The following is a 15,586-nucleotide window of genomic DNA, read 5'->3' as shown; positions in this document are numbered from 1 at the left end:
TGCGGTCGTGCCCCAGCCAGAGCCGCACGGCAGAACCCATGGTCTTGGGATTTCATGTTCACCAGGCATCTACTCGTATTCACAAGTGTTGGTCCGGCAGCACCAGACACGAACTAGCAGACGATGGACGTTGGCAATCGTGCGTCCGTCGCAATCAGTTGTGCATACTCCGTATTGACGGCGCGAATCTCAGGGACGTTGCCAGCCGACACCAGCCCATCGTGCGCGAGCATAGGCTTGCTCAAGGTTCTGCCCACGAGTTCAGGTGTACCGAGTGAGAGTGGCCGGGGAAGCAAGGTGCCAGGCTCAAGCCACCATTCACCTTACAAATGCGATAATCGGAACCCGAACTACGGGCGCAAATCTAGCAGATGGAGCTGCACCGAATATGGGTTGTTCATATCTGCAGGCGGAAAATATCGCTGCAAGTGACTGGATAATTTGGCACGGAGCTCGTCCTCATAGATCCAACAATCTCCTTCCTGTGATGTGACCAATTCCTGGGCCGTAGGTGCCGTGTTCGAAGAGATGTGATCTACATCCTTGTGTGATCTTTCGTGATAAATGCCCGTGGACGCGGCGTCTCTCAACGTATCCTCGTGTGCAGACCAGATAGTGCGTTGAGTCAACTCTTCGAAGCTCCAGGATCGTCGACGCAGTCTGTGATATCATGTTTCTGGTGAAAGCAACCAGGGGGCATGTCGCAGGACTCGTCACAGAGAGTGTCGAATCTAATGTGTCTTAGGAGCCGCCTCAGCAGCCAAAGCTAAAGCCACGTTTCTCGGTCCGTTGAGTTCGCGGTGGATGCTAACTCCATATGGGCCTTCTCCCCTAACCCATTCGCATCAGTGGTGCCGAACCTGTGCCCCTGTGCGTTGTGAAAACGGCGGTTTCAATGTGGAGGCGCCCTTTTACACTAGCCCACAATGTGCTGCCTTTCTGTCCCCAGATGGCTTCAGCAATGATTGAACGAAAGCGTACTCGCACTCGCACAAAGAGCAGCACCTGGAGTGCTACACAAGCAGCATGGGCAAGTTGCGAAGCAGACGGATGCAAAACAGAATGGGAGACCCGTTGTCACGGAACCGAGTCCGTTTGCACGTCCACTGTATATGCATCCTTTAATCTTCCGCGGCAAATTTCTTCCTGGTCCTCCGTTCCAAGAACCGTCCCAGGTCTGCATTCGGGCCGCAGGAAGGTAATCGAATATTTGGTACGATGCCGCCAGGCAAGGCACCGCAGCGACTATCAGAATTCGTGGATGAGTTGATAGTGACAAGGTACTCTGGCACTCTGCGAGGCAGCGTGGGTGGCCGTCTAGTGGAGGCGGGGAACCAGCGCCGGGCTGCCTGCAATATGTTCGCTCTGGGCCCTGTTCTGGAGTTGTCAGAGGCCTGATTCGCCGGCCAGAGACCGAGAAGATTCGACCGAATCACCCACGGTCACAACACGAAGAAGCTACCATGTGTAACGCTCCTTTAGTGTTGATGAGTTCGGACGCAGTTGGGGAGTCTGACAACCTTGGCCAATGGCAACTGCAGACCGTGGGAATCTGAGCTTGGCTGTCTCCGGGATTGTGCTAGCTAGTAAACCTGGCTGCAGATCCTGTTGTCACTCTCAAGCAGCCCACGTCTGAGCGAGGCGCGCGAGATGCTGACCAGTGGGATTTCGCGGGGTCAGAGCCGACCGTGGGCGCACAGGTCTTCAGCGCATGGAGGGACCCTTTTCGTGATTCCAACCGGCCCTCCCGAAGCAGCATGTGCTTGTGGTCGAACGAGTTCTGGTTGCTTTTGGACACAGCTTCTCAATCAGGTTTCCACCTAAGGCTGGTGCTTTGGCGTATCCAGTCGCTTCCCCAACGGAGCACAGCTTCGATTTGTCCGCAGAGACCCCGTCCGCTACGAAGGGCATTCGACATTGCTAGGGCCAATTTGGCAGTTCAGGTGCTAGGTCGATGCCAAAAAAAAAGCAGAAAGTCTCCACTGACACGCTGTTCAATGCAGGAGGTGATGTGAACTGTAAGTTAGGTGTCTCGGCAGTCCCGTACTACACCACAGTAGGGTGTTTGACCTTGATGAAGGTGACTGCCGCCGACGGCAGGAATGATGACGAACTGTGTGTCGATCGTGCAGCCGCGAATCTGTTTGGTGGTAGGTGGTGGCAGAGGGAAGTTACCGTATGTTTGCTTGTGAAAGAAGAAGCTCGTAGCAGAATGTCTTCCTTCAGCGCTGTAACGCTCTTTCCATATGTGGATGGAGAGACTGAATACGGATTGCGCCAGCCCGTCTTCGACGCATCCATCCCATGCTGCCACTTGCATGCAGATACAGGACGAATTTGTCCCCGGACCGAGTGCTTCTTTACGGCTGTCCTTGCGGCATGTTACACAGAGCTACCCCCCAAAGTAGCAACCGAATGGATACGCATCGCGACGCGGCAAGGCTCGCATCGGCTTCTCGCTTGTCGGCTCCAATTCACGTGGTTGCAGATGCCTCTTCTTTATTTCAACCTGCAAATTACCACTGAGAACCCGAAGCAGAAGGAGCGAATTGGTACGTTGGTGATCCGTACTCATTTCCTGCATCAACAGGTTCATAAGCCCTCATCAACAGTTCTGTAGGAGCCTCGTCTACATACGTTAAAGTCAAATGCAGAGATTCGTCTCAAACTTCCAGCTTGCAAAGCACGACATCGTGCCTGGGTATGTGACAAACAAATTCGTCCCTGACTCGAGGACCCAAATCCATAAACCATCGCTTCCGTAGCAGTGCCTGAGCCAACCTGGTCTCGTTCTTCGAGTGACGATTGTAGGACAAGTTCCCGCGAGCCCCTGCCCCTGGCGTCATCGTTAACCAAAACGCGCCAAATAGAAACTGTTGTGGAACAGGCTCAAAGAAGATTCGTGAATTGTCATGAGCTTCTGAGAGTCGTCGTCGGCAGTGTTGTTACCGGCAGGCGAGACCCGATCAGGACCTGGTCTTCTCAAAGGGAAGCTGAGGAAGCTGGAGCAGCATTGGGCGTCGATGAAGCGGTTTTCTCCTGCACACCCTGGCCACGACACATTGGGCAGCTATTCCGACCGGTGGTAAGCCACTGGGGAGATGTCAGCTTATCAGTACAATTGCGCATTTGCAAGGGTCTGCTTACTTCATCGATGCATTCGCGGTGATAGACGTGCTTGCATTTGTCGAGACGCCTCACGTCCTCCGAAACCTCATAATCCGCCAAGCATATAAGACAGCGTTCTCCAAGGTTGATCACCAGTGTGGAACTATCATTATCTTCCGTAAGGGGCTGCCCCAGGAAACCTGGTTCGTGGACAACGAGCCTGAAGACGCCGCCAGCGGCACTTACGTCCTCTTGTGTTGCAACAGGTGGCTTCACAGGTCCAAGAAGCGTTGATAGCATCTGCATGTCCTCATAGGAAGGGTTGTCGGTGAACAAGCTTGGCATAGCGAAAGCAGGATGATCTGGCGACACGTTTGTGCCCACCACATAGATGAGCCAGCTTCGTCCGGCTCCGGCTGGCGGTGGATCAGGCTCCACCATTCCATTCCGTCGCGCTGCACCTGATCCTAGCTCTGGACGACGAGCAAACTCTGAGTCACTTCGTCTGCGTTGACGAGCAGCGTTGAACGAAGTTTCGTAGGGAGGGTTGTCGAGCTCTTGCTGCGGTCGATCTTCGTCAAGATCGGAGAGTGTCTGATTAGCTGTAGCGGAGGCAGAAGATGGTCGGCGTATCGGCGTGGCATGGCCACTTCTAATATCTGCTGGTGTTGACGGCGGTGGATGAGGCCCTGGAGGGGACTCCGAAACTAGTGTAGACCCCGGACCTGTATCAGGCGTGGTCGGTGCTATTTGGTCGGAGTGGCTTGACAAGCGGCTATTGTGCGTCCTAGTGCGCTGGTGCCGCTGAGACTCATACTGGGCAGGGAAGCTGAAATTCGTCATCGAGTGACGTCGTGCGGCGTGCCTATTTCTTCCTTCTGAACGCCGGAACAGGGCGCCTGAGCTGCCATTTCTTAAAACATTGGCAGGAGGTAAAAAAGGCAGGCTCAATAGCGTGTCGAGGCTCGGGCCTAGGGTCCCGTTCTCGCCACCAGAAGCGTCGGACCCGTGAGGGAGGGACCGCACACCCACCAGGACCAATGTTACGGACCGATCGTTGTCACCAGGCCCTGTGATGGTATCCAAGTCCATTTGATCGACGTCACGAGCCTGTGCTTGTGAAGCAATAGGAGATCCATTCTCGTCGTTTGGAAATTGGAAGACTCTCATAAAGTTCACTGGGGGGAGATCACCATCAGATGCATTCATATCGATGTTCTCTCCAGCTTGTGCTGTTGCCGCATCTTGCAGCGTCTGTACGAAATTCTGGATACTCCCGTCAAAAGTATCGCCACCAAGGTGACGGCCACCAGTTGAGCCTGCCGTGGCATGGCCTGAAAGCTGTGCTGCAATGGCTGCAGCAGCGAGCTGGAGGACCTGCGAAAGGGGCGGGTGTTCTCCTCTTCTTATGAGTCGAGTCGACCTCGATCGCAGGCCTGGTTGAAATCGTCTGATTGTACTCATGCCTGAGGTGACTCGCGGCGAGGGCAGCAGAGTTCTTGCCTCGGGCTCGACAGCGTCCAGTTCGTGGGGAGCTTCATCGTTTTCGTGGCGGTGGTCAGCGGAGGCGTTGGACAACAACAGATGATCGGACTCATCCGCAAAAGTGACTCTAGCTGGTCGAACGGGAGATTCGCGCCCACTTTGCGTCGACTGCAGTTGCTCTGAGGACTGCCGAAACAAACTCGAAATTCGCTGAGAGACAGACATGGAGTCCCGTACCCTGCTGAATCGGTTCCAATGCCGTAAGCCAGCCGTGCCCATTGAGGGCAGGTCTCGTAGGTTAGCCTCGCCGTCACCATCGAATGAATCCCTGCGGTCGCGTGCTCCGCTTGTGCTCTGTAGAAGAGGGAATGGTCCGCGGATGGTTCGCCGTCGGGACTCGGTGCGATTGTCTCCACGTCTTCGTATGGAGCCCGTGAGGGACAATCGACTGGTGCCATCCGCGTTCGGTTGACGTTCGTAGACAGAAGGGCGTAACCGGCCAGACAATCCATGCCGTAACGCGCGGCCCTCTTCTGCAGTCTCCTCTCCACTGTTTAGCAGACCCCGGGCGACCGCATCTGGGAGGAGTCGCGACCCAAGTCTTGACATCGTAGACCTCCTCCTTATCGGCGAGGGCGAAACGATGGGTGTTGGGATAGCATCTCCCATGTCTACATCTCCAGTGGCCACTAGCGGTCTATTCTCCTGTTCATACTCCATCTCGGAGGGGGACGGCGTCGAATGACCTGCATTCGGGCTTGACGACATGGATTCGGCGGATCGATGGCGTCGAAACGTGTCATAGAGTGTACTCGCTCTCTGGCCCGCGGCCCTCAACGTTTGGGTATTTCTTCTCGCTAGCCGCGACCTGCTACGCTGAGTGCCTGCGTCACCAACTGTGGTCTCGTTGGCATCGCGAGTATTCATCGCTTCCCCCGATTCTCCATTGTTCACTTGAGCACGCAGTGCCGAGCTGGTGTTGCCCATATTACGGGTTTGGTGGCTTGCCGCCCGCTCAACAGTTGTGGGCTATTGCGCCCTCATGACCGAAGGGCTTCGAATCTGTGAGACTTTGGTCTCAGCCAGGGTTCGTAATTGCAGGTTGAGGGTCGTATGTCGATCGGAAAGCGGCCGAAGTAGAAGATGATCTGTTTAGGTCATGTAAATTCGCCGCAGCTGCTGTCAGCAGTTTAGACAAGTCATCCAAGCTTTCAAAAGGCGTGGTGTAAAGCAAACGTGGACGAATAGGCACGGTGACGAAATGCGACTTCGCCACTGTTTCGACAAGCAGTGTGCACAACGCAGGATCAGAATGGCGGTCTGGTGGTGATGTCGAGGTTGAGGCGTTGATGAGGTGTTGGTGAAGAAGGCTGAAACGCTGGCAGTGTAGTGAAGGCCAAAAGCCGCCCGAAGGTCTAAAGCAAGGCACGGGTCAGGTGTCTCTCACTTTAACTTTATGGAAGTTGATCACGCAACGAATGCAAATGCTCTGTTCAAGAATGCCGCGAGGACCTAAAATCACCTAGAATCCTTTCATTTTTCAACTCAACTACCGGTTGTCCCACGTCCATCTCAGTCCGTTTGCAATAAAGATCTTTGTGGTTACCCATTAATTAGTGGGAGTGCTTACATCAGTTATGAATGTACCACCAGTACTGTATCGATCGACGCACCTGCTTTTCTGAGCAATGTAGGCACTACCACGCAATCCACGCTACCACCGCGAAGCCACTCTGAACAACGCCTCTGACACTCATGCCTAATATATTCGCACCACCAGTGGCTGCGCATCGGTCACATCCGACGGCATGGAGTCTCTCCCAAGGCAGCCACAAGCGCAAGAAACAGAGACTGGTCGACGAGGCTGCCAGTAACGAGGATCAAGACGATGGCGGATTGCAAGAGCCAGAGATAAGATCTAGTAGCAACCTTGAGTACACAGCTGTGGTCACTCCGCTAGAAAGACACCAACGTCACGTGGCCGGCCAACCTCTTGATCAAGAACCACCGCAATTCCCCTTTCCACATGCAGCAGATCCCGCGACGAAGGGTCGCGGTGGACGGCGCACTTTGCTAGAGGGAAGGAAGCGATCAGACATACCCCATCTGCCTGAGACATCACAGTCTCTGCACATGCAGCACCTTGCAGCGTTGACTACCATACTTCATCGGTCGCTGCTCAAGGAAGATTTCCCACGCGCATCCCGGGCTCTGGGCTTGCTGTTCCGCGAAGAGCTGGTCAGCGAGAATGCTGCGATGCGCAGTCGAGGCTTCATGGGTATCGCAGCAGAAGTACTCCTGCGCAATGGAAAGACAAGAGATCATAGCCTGGATCCGGCTGCGGCTTCACATCCATTCACGCGAGAGGGTTTCGAAAAAGCCAGACGTTTCTATGAGCGACTTATTGTCAAGCACCCTTACCACAAGTCTTGGCCTCATGCTGTAAATGCTATCGACTTTTACTTGGCGATGTTCAATCTATGGATTTATGTAGTCCATACCACCCCATCAGAGAGCCCGGAGGACATTGAAAACGATGTCGGTCCCAGTAAAGAGGTGAGGGCACTAGATCAGGCTAATCAAATTGCCAACAGGATGGACACGTGCATAGCGACCGTCCCATACATGGACGAGCCAGAGCTCATAAGACTCCGTGCAATGGTCGCTCTCTGGATCGCTGACCTCCACGAAGACTGTGCTTACATGGTCAAGAGTAATGACCCCCAGGCGAGCGATGGCTTCTCGGAGCGGCATGGTCTGCCTCTGTTGGCTGAAGAAGAACAGATGTCGCGAGAGGACGAGCATCTCTCCGAGGCAGGCCTCGCACGTGACAGGGCTCGGGAACTACTTTCAAAATTGGGAGGTCATGCGACAAGCGACGATGAATGACCTGCATGAAAGAATCCCAGCCCTGCAGGGTCATAATTCCAGCTATCGACCCCAGCACAAGACTTCCGGAGAGAAGATTCGGCTAGAGATCTTGTACTTGAGTGGTCTTTGCATAAGGCACTGAATCATTCTTTCACTAGCAGCGCTGATGCTCAAGACTGGCGCAGCACGTGTATTGAACACTGGACTTCCGTTCGAGGCCATGTTGCTCTGCGTTGCTCTCCGACTCGGCTACGATAGGATCACGAGGCCCACGCGCAAGTTCTCGCACTCTGATTCGTCCCTTTCCGAGCGTCTCTTGTTACAACTCTTTGAGAATTCTTTCGCGGCTCTACGAGTATCCCATCACTTTTCAGAAGGTCTTCACATGCAGCCCCAGTCTTGATGATCCTGCTGGGAGGCCCAGAATGGAGAATTCTGGAGGCTCTGTGGCCGCTGTCCTTGCCACTCAATCTGCCATATGGCTGATATTCTCTCTGTGATTCGCGGACTGCGTTGTCCGCGAATCAATCACGGCAAAGAATCTGATGTTGTGCATTCAATTCATAAACTCTAGCATGGACGCAGTCAAGAGCACCCCGGCGTTCACCCTCAGTCCCTCTTTCTTTCCCTACAAGGAGTCATTGTTGTTGGTCGGCTGGCAACAATGGCACACTTCAGCTACGCAGAATGGCAGCGACTCAAGGGGTTTCACCTCGAACTTGCGTTGATCGGCGTCGGTTTCACTGTCCTCGTGACCATCTTGGGCGTCGTTCTCTATCGGCTTGGCGGGCAGATTCCTATAGACAAACTGACCAGCAACCCCTACATTAGATTTGTTTACGCCTGCATGCTCAAACCGCACGACAGGCGGTCCGATGGCGGTCAACAGGGTGCTCTCGAAAGCTTTTACTCGACTCAGGTAAGGAAGAGCCTCTTCGTCTTTCCCTTCGCTTATCCTGGTCCAGGCGAACGTCTATGACTCTACCCGAAAACGCCTTCTGCGAGGGAGGGAAGATATGCTTGCGATTGTTCTCGCCCAATTGCAAGGCAAACTGACCTCCGGAGACGGACGCAAACCAGTCTGGTATGACATTGGCGGCGGCACCGGCTACAACATCGAAGTGATGGACAAATTGGTGGGCGTGGAGGGCTTCTTCGAACATGTCTTCCTCGTTGATCTTTCAACCTCCTTGTGCGCAGTCGCCAGGGAAAGAATCCACAAGAATGGCTGGGAGAACGTTACAGTACTGTGCCAGGATGCGCGGTCGGTCGCGTGCAATCCTGGGTCTGCTGACCTTATCACCATGAGCTACAGCTTGTCCATGATCCCCGACTATTACAGTGTGGTGGACATGATTACGAGCTTCTTGTCCCCGAGAGGCTTGATTGGAATTGTCGACTTCTACGTCCAGAGCGTTGTCGACTACTCATCCAGAAATTATTGCGGCGGGGCTTTCAATCGTCATGTCAACTGGTTCGGCCGCATGTTCTGGCGTACATGGTTTGAGGCAGATCGAGTTAACCTCGACGGTGGACGCAGAGACTACGTGGAATACCGCTTTGGCACTATCCTTTCGACGAGCCAGCGGAACTATCCTCTTGGTGGGTAAGTCATAAGAATCACTCCTTTTCAGCAACCTCTGTTTGGCTGTTAAAGCTTTGTCCCTCCCAAAGATAGTCATCTATGGGCTTTCTTGCGCAGCTATGCCATGCCGATCTATCTTGGTTATGCCAGGACCGACGTTTGTATCCACATCCTTTACTGACATACCTTTTGTAGCATTCCTTATTATATCTTTATCGGCTGCAGACGAGACGCTGAGGCGTTTGCAGAACAAGGTGTCGAAGTCCTCGAAAAACTTGACGCCGCACTCACCGAATCGCCCTACCTCTCCCCAATGAAATTTAAAGAACGACGAAATCTGGACGCCATCCACAACATCCCACGCTCAAAATCCTACGAGTCGGCCATCGTGAACTTGAGCAACGACCTGCCTCTACCATCCGCCTTCTACCAACAACATCACTGGAGGATCTACTACAATGACCTCCTCCGAAAGCATCAGCAGTTCGGCAACGAGTATATTTACGCCTTCAATTGGGAAGACCCCAAAGTCGATCGCCAACTCTTGAATATCAACCAAGACGACGTAATCCTTACCATAACCAGCGCAGGCGACAACATTCTCGATTATCTTCTTGAGAAGCCCAAACGCATCCATGCAGTTGACCTCAATCCAAATCAGAATCATCTCCTTGAGCTCAAGATCGCGGCCTTTACAGCCTTACCTTATAGCGATGTCTGGCAAATATTCGGCGAGGGAAAGCACCCAGACTTCCGTAACCTCTTGCTCTCCAAATTCAGCCCGCACATGTCGAGCCAAGCATTCCAGTACTGGCTCAGCAAATCCTACATCTTCTCCTCCAAAGGAGGACTTTACGAGAGTGGTGGTTCTAGACATGCCATCAAGCTTATCCGCTGGCTGTTCAAGACCTTCGGCCTAACAGCTAAAGTCCGGACTTTGTGCAGAATCGAAACACTTAACGAGCAGCGCGAGATTTGGCCTCAAATCCGAAACCTTCTGCTAAGTTGGCCGCTGCACAAGACTGTCGTTTCTACGGAGTGGTGGGCGTGGAAAGCTGCGGGTGTGCCTCCTAATCAACACGCGCTGATACTCGACGATTATGCACAGCGGACTAAGCTGCCGAAATCAAAGAAGCTATGTGGGGAGGCCATCTGGCAGTATGTTGTTGATACGTTGGATCCGGTTGTGGAAACGACCCAGATTAGTCGGGACAATTATTTCTACTATCTCTGTCTCCAGGGAAAATTCTCTAGAAAGTAAGTCACGATCGCGCCCACGTGGCTGAAGTCGTCTGACAGAAGTACACAGATGCCATCCTCGCTACCTTGGCGTCAGAGCGCACGCACAGCTCTCGAAGCCAGACGCATTCGATGGCTTGCGCATCCACACAGATGAAATCATGGAAGTCATTGCCCGTATCAGCCCATCGACACTGACCATCGCAATCGTGAGTTCCAGATCTCTCTTCTTCATCTAGTTCGAGAATGTTACCAATGAGGATGACGATTGCCGTTACTGACCCGAGTCTGTAGCTCATGGATTCAATGGACTGGTTCGATCCTAACGATGCCGATGGAGCTCCAGCCGAACAAATCATTTCGCTGAATAAAGTCCTCCAGGTGGGCGGCCGAGTGCTGTTCCGGTCCGCGGCGCTGAGGCCGTGGTACACCGACATTTTTGAGAAGAATGGCTTTGACGCCAAGTGCGTGGGCAGACGGGACTCGGGGAAGTGTATCGATCGGTGAGTTCAATGACCTATATTTTCTCCGGGGACACGTTTTAACAAATCTATGCAGGGTCAACATGTACGCTTCAGCATGGATCTGCACGAAGAAGGTCAACATCTCCGACAGCCCGATCATTCCATCGAAGCGGAAGGACGCCGTCGCTGCCGCAGCGCTGGAAGAGTTGAAGATCTAGAGACGTTCGCGCAGAATATTCCAGGGGAGTCTCAACTTTGCGAGAGTGGCCCGTCTCCATTGTGCTGTTCAAGCTGCCTTTGCCATCCCGGCACGATCAGCGAGAAGACGCGGGAATGAGACAGAGCAGTAAGCAGCGGCAGGAATGAGACAGAACAACGAGTGAATGAACCCCCATCCATGAATCAGCATGAATCACCGAACCACGTACACAAACCACCATACAGACTCGATAGACTCCCTTGCACCGTATAGAGACAGTTATTGTTGGACGGCGCACAGCTATCGATTATGATGTGATCTGATCGCCGCCAGCAATCACCCCGAAGATTAATGCTGATGGGGGTACATCTTAATTCGTACACCCAGCAGACGATTCCCCCTGCTAGAGTGATATCTGCCCTGCTCTTGTTTGACACATCCATGTCGCCCGCCACATCAGGCCCTCGTTAAGCACACGTTTCAAGCACCACCCTCTCGTTTCGCGTACTCGTCCTCGATCCGCTCCTCATACTCCCGATCTCTTTCGGCCTGCTGCTCATCAGTGACATCCTGGATCCTCCTGGCGCCGCCACCATCGTCGCGACCGCCAAGCTGCCGGTCGCCAGGCGGGATGTACGTCTCGTCCTGCAGCGTGGGTTTCCCCGTCTCCTCCGTCGTGCGGCGGATAGTCGTGCCCTCGCGATCATTGGACGTCATCGTCTCCGTGATGGATTTGGAGTGCCCTTGCCGCTGCGGGTCGGTGCCGGACGAGCTAGAGTACGATGAGGAGGCAGTGTACGAGGTAGAGGTGGAGGCGTAGTAAGAGCCCGGTTGTCGGTCCGACATTGTGGTTGTGGTGTCAGGTATTGTGTATGTTCGAGCTAACCACGCTGGTTGGCAGTGTTCGGGTTTTCAATCCCGAATAATTGAGAAAATGCTTCCCTTGCTGGGTACTGCTATGCCTGTGAATCGTACGGGAAAGGGTACGGGTCTAGTAGTACGAGTACGGTCCTGTGAATGCGCGAGGATGTTTGCGGTATGAGTCCGAGTTACTACAGTATATGCGCACCAAACAAGGACACAGGCGCAGTTCTTTATATACCCTTCGGTAGTGAAGCCTTGCGTCACATGGACAGAGCGCTCGCCCACTGAGATGAGGCTCGGGGGGGTGGAGGCGTCTCACGACCTCTTGTGGCAACGGGAGTATTACTGGGCTGCGCCCGTTGGTTTGGTGGTCGTGATGATCGAGGCTCTGAAAGAAATGTAAAATGCGGGGATCAGGTATTGCACGCTGCAGGATTGACATCACCGGCACAGAGTTTGGCATTGTGGTCCACAGTATCATGAGTTCCGGTCGGTCATAGTACGGTGTTGTGCACTTCGGATAACGAAAACACCAAATCTGCCTAGCAGACCGATCATGTATGAATCTATGGTCCGCGACGATAGGGCTTGATCCCCTGCGAATGCTTGTTCCCCTGCGAATGCTTGTTCATAAACAAGGCGGCCATTCCGGTCATGGTAGAGGGCACCGCCGAAACAACTTTCTGAACCGGCGCAAAAGCTTTGAAATCTGGCTTGGATTCTGCGCCTCGGCGAGGATCAGAACTTCCAGGTTCTCTGGGTGAAGATCCACCGCTTCGACTGAGGACGGCCGGATATTTGAGCTTGAGGGCTTGCTAAATCGTTCCACCACCGGTAGGGTACGGTAATGTCTTCGACCTACTTCCTCATGCTCCCTGGAGTCGTGGGTGTACAGGCACAGGTGCGGTTACTTCACCTTGAGCTGGGACAAGCTTGAAATAGAATATGTCGTGAACTTCAGTGCTATTGGTCTTTTGGGGGAGGTGTCGTCAGGTTGGCATCATATCTGCGTTTACGATCCCGAGCCGGTAGTCGCCTAGTCTACGGCGCTGCAACGATGCATGATTTCGGTTCTGTCTGTCTGGGTACGACGATGCCGTATCGGTTAGTATTATAGGTGGAGTGATCCGACTGAATGCAGTGGATTTACGGCCACATCTAGCCCTCCCCCCTCGTAGGGCCACCTTCTACCTTGGGGAAGCTCGAGTATTTGGTAAAGAGACGCAAAGTTATCGCACGCTCAGCCCTCCACCTAACCATGTCTTAGTCAAGGTTCCGCGTCCCTCATATCGCTCTTGAACCGCTCGATACACCGCTGCTTTGTCTCCTTCCAATCTACGTATGGCGGTGGGTATCCCAATTTCTCGAAAGCATCCTTGTCCAGCCGGTGGTACGGATCAAAGATAGCTTTCCCTTTCACATCCTTCAACTCTGGAATCCATCTCCGGATATACTCGCCCTCCGGATCGTTCTTCTCCGCTTGACTTACTGGGTTGAAGACCGTGTAGCTCGGCTCCCATCCCTGCGTGTTGTTGCTGAGGTCCCAGTCGATCAGAGTTTCCGCGAAATAACGCTCTCCACGCCGGTAGTCGATGAGCAGGTTGCAATACAGGTAGCTCGACACGTTCATTCTCAGCCTGTTATGCATATAGGCCTCGTGCTTAATTTGTCTCATGCCCGCGTCGACTAAGGGGACCCCCAACGTGCCGTCTTCCCAGCGCTGGTACCCTTCCTCGTCATCTTCCCAGTTGACGAAATCGAACTTGAGGTTTTGCGGCATGTTCATGCTCGTATGTGGCGTCTGGACGGTCGTCTGGCGATAAAGCTCGCGGAACACCAATTCCCGCACCCAGCCTGCCATGCCCTCGTCACATCCAGATTGGGAGAAGTCGGTCGAGCCGTTGTTACGCTTGCTGACGGCAGTCAGGATCTCGCGCACGGAAATGACGCCAGCGGAGAGGTACGCCGACATCCGCGACGTGGAATCTTTAGCTGGCTGGGACCGCGTGGCTGCGTAATCGGCGATCTTGTCGTCGAGGAAATGTGTGAGCCGATCCATTGCGGCTTGGTGGCCTGCAGGCCAGAGCTGGCGGATCCGGTCGCGCTCTTCGTTGCTGGAGAACTGCTTCTCCTTTGATGGCTTGCATACTCGACTGTCGAAGAAGGGCTTTAGCTTCTTCTTTGACTCGGCAGTGTTCCGCGAGGGGGCTGCAACGGTGTCAATTAGGCTTGGATCCGCCTTTACTTGGGCAAGCCAGGCTCTGTGGTAGGGCGTGAAGACTTTCATGGCCTTGCCGGCGTCTGTGAGCATAGTGCCCGGTTCCATCACCGTTTGATCGTGGTGCATAGATAGATGGAAGCCCTTGGATGTGACATTGACATCGCTGGCGGCCTTGAGCAGTTGGATGTCCCGTCGCAGCTCGTCGATTTCGTACTCGTAGTTCGCAAAGACGTGGGAGATGCCGTTTTCGCGAATAAAGTCAATGATGGCAGGGACAATCTCGCCACGTTTACTGGCTTCAAGGAAGACTAGTGGGATGTCCAGCTTCTTGAGCTCAGATTTCACGAGTCCCAGGTTCTCCATGATGAAATCCGTGCGCGCCGGCGAAGTGCCGTGCCATCTGAATTCTGCCGGGCAATTGACGTAGGCGCATAGCAGGGGTGCATTCGATGCTTGGGCAAACTGTGAAGCCGCGTGCAGCGCTCGATTGTCATGTGTGCGGAGATCTTTGCTCCTGAACCAGTGCAGCGTCCTTTTGGTATTTTTGTGCGGCTTCTGGTCTTCAAGCAGTGACCGAAGTTCCTGGTATGGTGTCTCGGGTGAGATGACTTCTTTAGCGCGCTTGGTAGTCGGATGCCGCTGCTCCGGGTGTTCTGTAGCGTCTCTCTTGGACATTGTTCGAATTCTTGCAGGTTTCGATGATATGCTCGTTGTTCGTTTAGCCTGCTTGTAAAGGGGTGTATCACGGATCGATGTTGATGATACTAAGGATTGCGGGCTGATAGGCAAAGAAGCAAAACCTCTGCCGCGGCCCTCTAAAGGGCGACAAGTCAAGGGCCATCATCTCAGATGATCGACCCGGTTGCAAGAAACCTGATCTCTGGGGAGATCGAGGCTAGTATCTGGGACCTTACCTGAGCCGATCGCCGGCGCACTTTGTGCTCAGTCAAGAAGAGATCTGAAAGTCATGACGTAGTGAATAGAGGACAACTCAAGACACCTACGAGACACTTACAAGAGTCCTGGCCTGGGCTCGAAGGGTCCGTCGCGTGGGTGAAGGAAGACATACCGAGGAGTATTTGGCAGTAAGCGACCATATGAACAACAGACCCCGGTCCTGGTGTTTTGTTGCAAACTCCGACATCTTTCAGGACTCTCTTACCAATAGGTCTGTGTTCACTGAATTGACGGGGCACATGATCAATATTAAGACAGCAGGAACGGACAACGGACGGTTCTGGCACATCGCGGACGCCTAGACAATATCTCAACAGGTGGCTTCCGTGTTCTCGTTATTAAGTGCGAGCTGAAAGTCGAAGTCGTGGTTACCAACACTGTCGAGGCCAGAGCGGTTATTGAATCCAGTTTACATACTGGGTAGCAGATTGCGCCATGGCCGCATGAGGCTACTCGAGCTGCGCACCTGCTGATGCATTAATAGGTGATTGACAAATTGACAGCGTCTAAGTAATTAAAGAGAACATCGGACATGCGTGTCTGTTGCCCTTAAGATCACAAAACCGGATAATATATCCGCGTTCAGCTTTACT

General features: G+C 53.5%; 5 protein-coding genes across 5 annotated transcripts; 2 read left to right on the top strand and 3 right to left on the bottom strand.

The window, feature by feature from the left end:
• Window positions 1–2,982: 2,982 nt before the first annotated feature.
• Window positions 2,983–5,580, bottom strand: A1O7_05539 (uncharacterized protein; the record flags this gene model as incomplete). Its single annotated transcript, XM_007759548.1, has 2 exons — window positions 2,983–3,093; window positions 3,148–5,580. The coding sequence occupies 2 exons, from the start codon at window positions 5,578–5,580 to the stop codon at window positions 2,983–2,985; spliced, it is 2,544 nt and encodes an 847-aa protein (XP_007757738.1).
• A 768-nt stretch (window positions 5,581–6,348) lies between these two features.
• Window positions 6,349–7,482, top strand: A1O7_05538 (uncharacterized protein; the record flags this gene model as incomplete). The annotated part of the gene is made up of 1 exon (XM_007759547.1): window positions 6,349–7,482. The coding sequence occupies one exon, from the start codon at window positions 6,349–6,351 to the stop codon at window positions 7,480–7,482; it is 1,134 nt and encodes a 377-aa protein (XP_007757737.1).
• A 646-nt stretch (window positions 7,483–8,128) lies between these two features.
• On the top strand, window positions 8,129–10,970 carry A1O7_05537 (uncharacterized protein; the record flags this gene model as incomplete). The annotated part of the gene is made up of 6 exons (XM_007759546.1): window positions 8,129–8,383; window positions 8,430–9,070; window positions 9,245–10,306; window positions 10,359–10,497; window positions 10,583–10,791; window positions 10,847–10,970. The coding sequence occupies 6 exons, from the start codon at window positions 8,129–8,131 to the stop codon at window positions 10,968–10,970; spliced, it is 2,430 nt and encodes an 809-aa protein (XP_007757736.1).
• Window positions 10,971–11,431: 461 nt separating this feature from the next.
• Window positions 11,432–11,797, bottom strand: A1O7_05536 (uncharacterized protein; the record flags this gene model as incomplete). The annotated part of the gene is made up of 1 exon (XM_007759545.1): window positions 11,432–11,797. The coding sequence occupies one exon, from the start codon at window positions 11,795–11,797 to the stop codon at window positions 11,432–11,434; it is 366 nt and encodes a 121-aa protein (XP_007757735.1).
• A 1,285-nt stretch (window positions 11,798–13,082) lies between these two features.
• A1O7_05535 (uncharacterized protein) lies at window positions 13,083–14,711 on the bottom strand (the record flags this gene model as incomplete). Its single annotated transcript, XM_007759544.1, has 1 exon — window positions 13,083–14,711. One exon carries the CDS (start codon window positions 14,709–14,711, stop codon window positions 13,083–13,085), a length of 1,629 nt encoding a protein of 542 aa, XP_007757734.1.
• Between the last annotated feature and the right edge of the window lie 875 nt (window positions 14,712–15,586).

The sequence above is a fragment of the Cladophialophora yegresii genome (assembly GCF_000585515.1).
Source record: "Cladophialophora yegresii CBS 114405 chromosome Unknown aczIN-supercont1.4, whole genome shotgun sequence".
NCBI classification, from domain to species: Eukaryota; Fungi; Ascomycota; class Eurotiomycetes; order Chaetothyriales; family Herpotrichiellaceae; genus Cladophialophora; species Cladophialophora yegresii.
Note: the sequence above shows the minus strand (reverse complement) of the source record. Positions and strands in the feature narration are given on the sequence as shown.